This window comes from Salvia splendens, chromosome 2 (assembly GCF_004379255.2).
Source record: "Salvia splendens isolate huo1 chromosome 2, SspV2, whole genome shotgun sequence".
Lineage (NCBI taxonomy): Eukaryota > Viridiplantae > Streptophyta > Magnoliopsida > Lamiales > Lamiaceae > Salvia > Salvia splendens.
Genome location: NC_056033.1, coordinates 34,581,588 through 34,585,014, shown reverse-complemented (window position 1 = coordinate 34,585,014; position 3,427 = coordinate 34,581,588). Strand labels below are relative to the sequence as shown.

Genomic DNA, 3,427 nt, shown 5'->3' with positions numbered 1-3,427 from the left:
CTAAGACTTTATCTTAGGTCATGTTGTGACAAACTAGGGTTGGATTTGGACACTAACCAAATATGCACTTAAGTATATAACTTTGTACTTATACATTATTTTTCAATTTAGTCTTAATTTTGATTCATTTTTTATATAGCATGAATTTTACAATTTTTTATGTTCATAACCTCAACTTGAGAAGATATTCGACAATAAAAGCTTCTGGCGCTGAAAGTGAAATTAATGATAAGTAATACGATATGAATTTTCAATTTTCCATCTCAATTGGAACCGGCATCGTTCATGTCCACGTCATCAAATGAAAGTATCGTCCATATTTTTGTATGATGATTAAGACATTTCAGAATTCTACCCATGTATTCATGGGAAGGATCCTCTGCTGTGCACGAAGGGGGTGTGCTTTAAAACGCAGCACTTTAGGAATGAAATGCAGTTATGCTTCTTTTTCTTTTTCTTTTCTTTTATTTAATTATGTGGGTAGGAAATGGCACAGTGCATAGAGGGGATCCATTTCTTGTATTCATTTTTTAGGTCATCTTATATTCATTTAACATCTCAATTCAATAGAAAAAATTTTTCTCATTTCAATAGACTACTACAGGTAGATTACAGACATTTTAAAATAATTCATCATTTATACCATTTGTTCGGAGCTTGAGTGTTATTCAAAAGTATCCTTCACATTTAATTGAAGGGGAACGAAATAAAGTCGTACTTTTTTTCTTTGAAAATATAAACATGAATGGTTTTGTATTTAACTTATTAATTTAATTTACCATGATGACAGTCACATTTTTGAATTCCAAATTTCTAATTAAATTGTGACTGAAAAATTTCCTTAAAGTTCATGTCATACAAAAAATTAGTGAAAGTTAAAAAAAAAACGAAAGTTCAACCTAAATAAATTAAAGTTAAAGCTATATAAAAAATAACTTAAAGTTGAAGCTAGTACTAAATATAGTACGTGCAAACTTTACCAAAACACATAGGTGTATGTGATGTTACTTGATGTTTTGATCAAATCAATTTGATAGATTCTAGGTGTGTTTATATTTTAATATGTACTCCCTCCGTCCGCCATTAGGAGTCCTGGTCACTTTTGCGCACGCATTTTATAAAAATGATAATAAATATTTAAAGTGGAGAAATGATAAACTAAGTGAGAGAATAATGTTGGGAAGAGTCTCCTTAACATTATTTTCTCTCTTACTTTACCATTTGTCCACTATAACTATTTATTATCATTTTTATAACATGAGTGAGCAAAAGTGACCGGGACTCCTAATGGCGGACGGAGGGAGTAATTGTATTTTAAACTTTTAACAACAGTAAAGCATGTAGAATAGTTTCTCATACAAACATTTTCATTATGTATATGACCAGGCACCAAATATAAGATACCATATTAGAGTCCAAAATAGAGTAAAAATAATCTTTCTAATCTTGTACTGTATTATAGTACATAGAAGCAGACAGTAACAGCAGTAGCATTTCTTTGAAAATAAATACCAAAACTACACATGAATTGCATGTGAAGTGCAATCAAATACACAAGGCTATATGGAGAAGATCAATCTTCAATATCAACACATAACTTATCAATTTTCTCAACGAATAAAAGAATCCCAATTATACAAAAATTAACAAACAAATAATGTAGTAATTTCTGGATTCAGCAGCAAAAAGGGCAAACGATGAGCCCATTCTCATTACACTCACTGCAAACAATAGCCTCACCGTCCCCCTCCGGCATAATTTTCCGGCTTCCGTCGCAGTTGAAACAAACAATAAACCTCAATCCAACGCATCCTTGGCAGCACCCTCGCCTCCCATCATCCACCGTAATCCCCTGCATCAGCGGCTTCAGCCTCCCCTGCTCGTGCAGCCCGATCACCTCCTCCACTCCGCCGATGTACCTCCCCTTGATAAACAACCTCGGCGGCGCTATTTTCCCTCCCAGAATTCGCCACATCTCCTCCTTATACTCGCAGTGCATCGACACGTCCCTCTCCAAAAACACTACCCTTAGATTCTCCAGCAGCAATCTCGTCTTCTGGCAATCCTCGAACGTCTCGCGGATCGCTCGCAGCCCCGTCGTGTACAGCACTACCGACTCTCCCCCTCCCGGCGGGCACCTCTCCTCAAATTCTGCCAGCGGATCGATCCTTCTCGACTTGGAAGGCGGTTGTTCGTCGCCATCTCCCTCAATTCGCTTCCTTCTCTCGGCTTCTCTCTCCTTCACCTCCATCACCGCCTGCTCGAACGCCGAGAGGAGATTCGGATCGAAGAGGCTCCTCGAATACAAATCCGGCCGCCTAAACGACGTCACATCGATCTCCGACGAAGGAGGCTTCGATTCAACAACATTCTCGTTTTCCTCTGGGCTGACATTCTCTTTATCATCATCCGTGTCCGTCTCTTCATCTCGAAGGTCCGTTGAATTAGGGCATTCTTCAATGGCGGCCAAGGGGGGGCGAGCTGGATTGGGAGGCGGAGTGTATAAATAACCGCTGACCTGAAGGATCGTGTCGGGCTTTAGGTAGCCGATGGCCTTGACCGTCTTGAGCTTCTTCAACAGCTTTCCTTTCATGGCCTTCATCTCTGAGAATGGAGGTTTTGTGTGAGAATAGGGAAAGGTTAGGATGAGATAGATTTCTAGGTCGTTTTCATTAATTGCTACGGAGAAGAAGGAAAAGAGCTAATCCGATGATGACAAGCCAAATGTTAACGGCTAGTAATTTCTGATTGGCGTTTTCAAAATTTAAAGTTATACTGTGCGTGAGGGTGCACTGGAAGGGTTCTCTGTCCGGAGACTTTACATATTTCGTGCAATTTACCACAAAAATAAGAAAATACGTCTATTACCAATTTCTTTTGTGTCACAGTCCTAAGCTTATTTAATTAGGGCAATATTTTGCTGTTATTATAAATTTTGGCTAGATTTTGAATACTATTTTTTATAAATTTAAAACTTGATTGTAAAAATCATAAATTTTATAAGAGCATCCACAATAGCGCCTAGCGCACCGCCTAGCCGAGCGTCGGCGCTAGGCGGTGCGCTAGGCGGTCTATTGCAGCCGCCCAGCGATTTTCGAGAAAAAAAACCGCCTAGCGCTCGGCGGTTCCGTGGCGCTAGGTGGTGCGCTAGGCGATCCGCTAGGCGCTATTGCAGCGTCCGGATCGCCTAGCGCACCGCCTAGCGCGAATTTTTAATTTTTTTTTTGTTTCCGAAACACTATATATACGCGACTTGCCCGTCATTATGTAATTTTTTTTAATTAATGTACTTTTTAAATTTTAATAATATTATTGAATTTTCTCGTATATGTATCGTAAATTAAATTGCGTATTTTGTGTGATTGTTAATTATTTGTTTTATATAATTTTGAGTGATGTGGCTATTGATGTGGCTGGGCTATTTATG

The 3,427-nt window shown here is 38.5% G+C and overlaps 1 protein-coding gene across 1 annotated transcript; it reads right to left on the bottom strand.

Annotated features, from left to right (window-relative positions):
- Positions 1 to 1,579: 1,579 nt before the first annotated feature.
- LOC121770461 (uncharacterized protein At3g28850-like) lies at positions 1,580 to 2,719 on the bottom strand. Its single transcript, XM_042167192.1, has one exon. It carries the CDS (start codon positions 2,600 to 2,602, stop codon positions 1,676 to 1,678), a length of 927 nt encoding a protein of 308 aa, XP_042023126.1. The 5' UTR covers positions 2,603 to 2,719; the 3' UTR covers positions 1,580 to 1,675.
- Between the last annotated feature and the right edge of the window lie 708 nt (positions 2,720 to 3,427).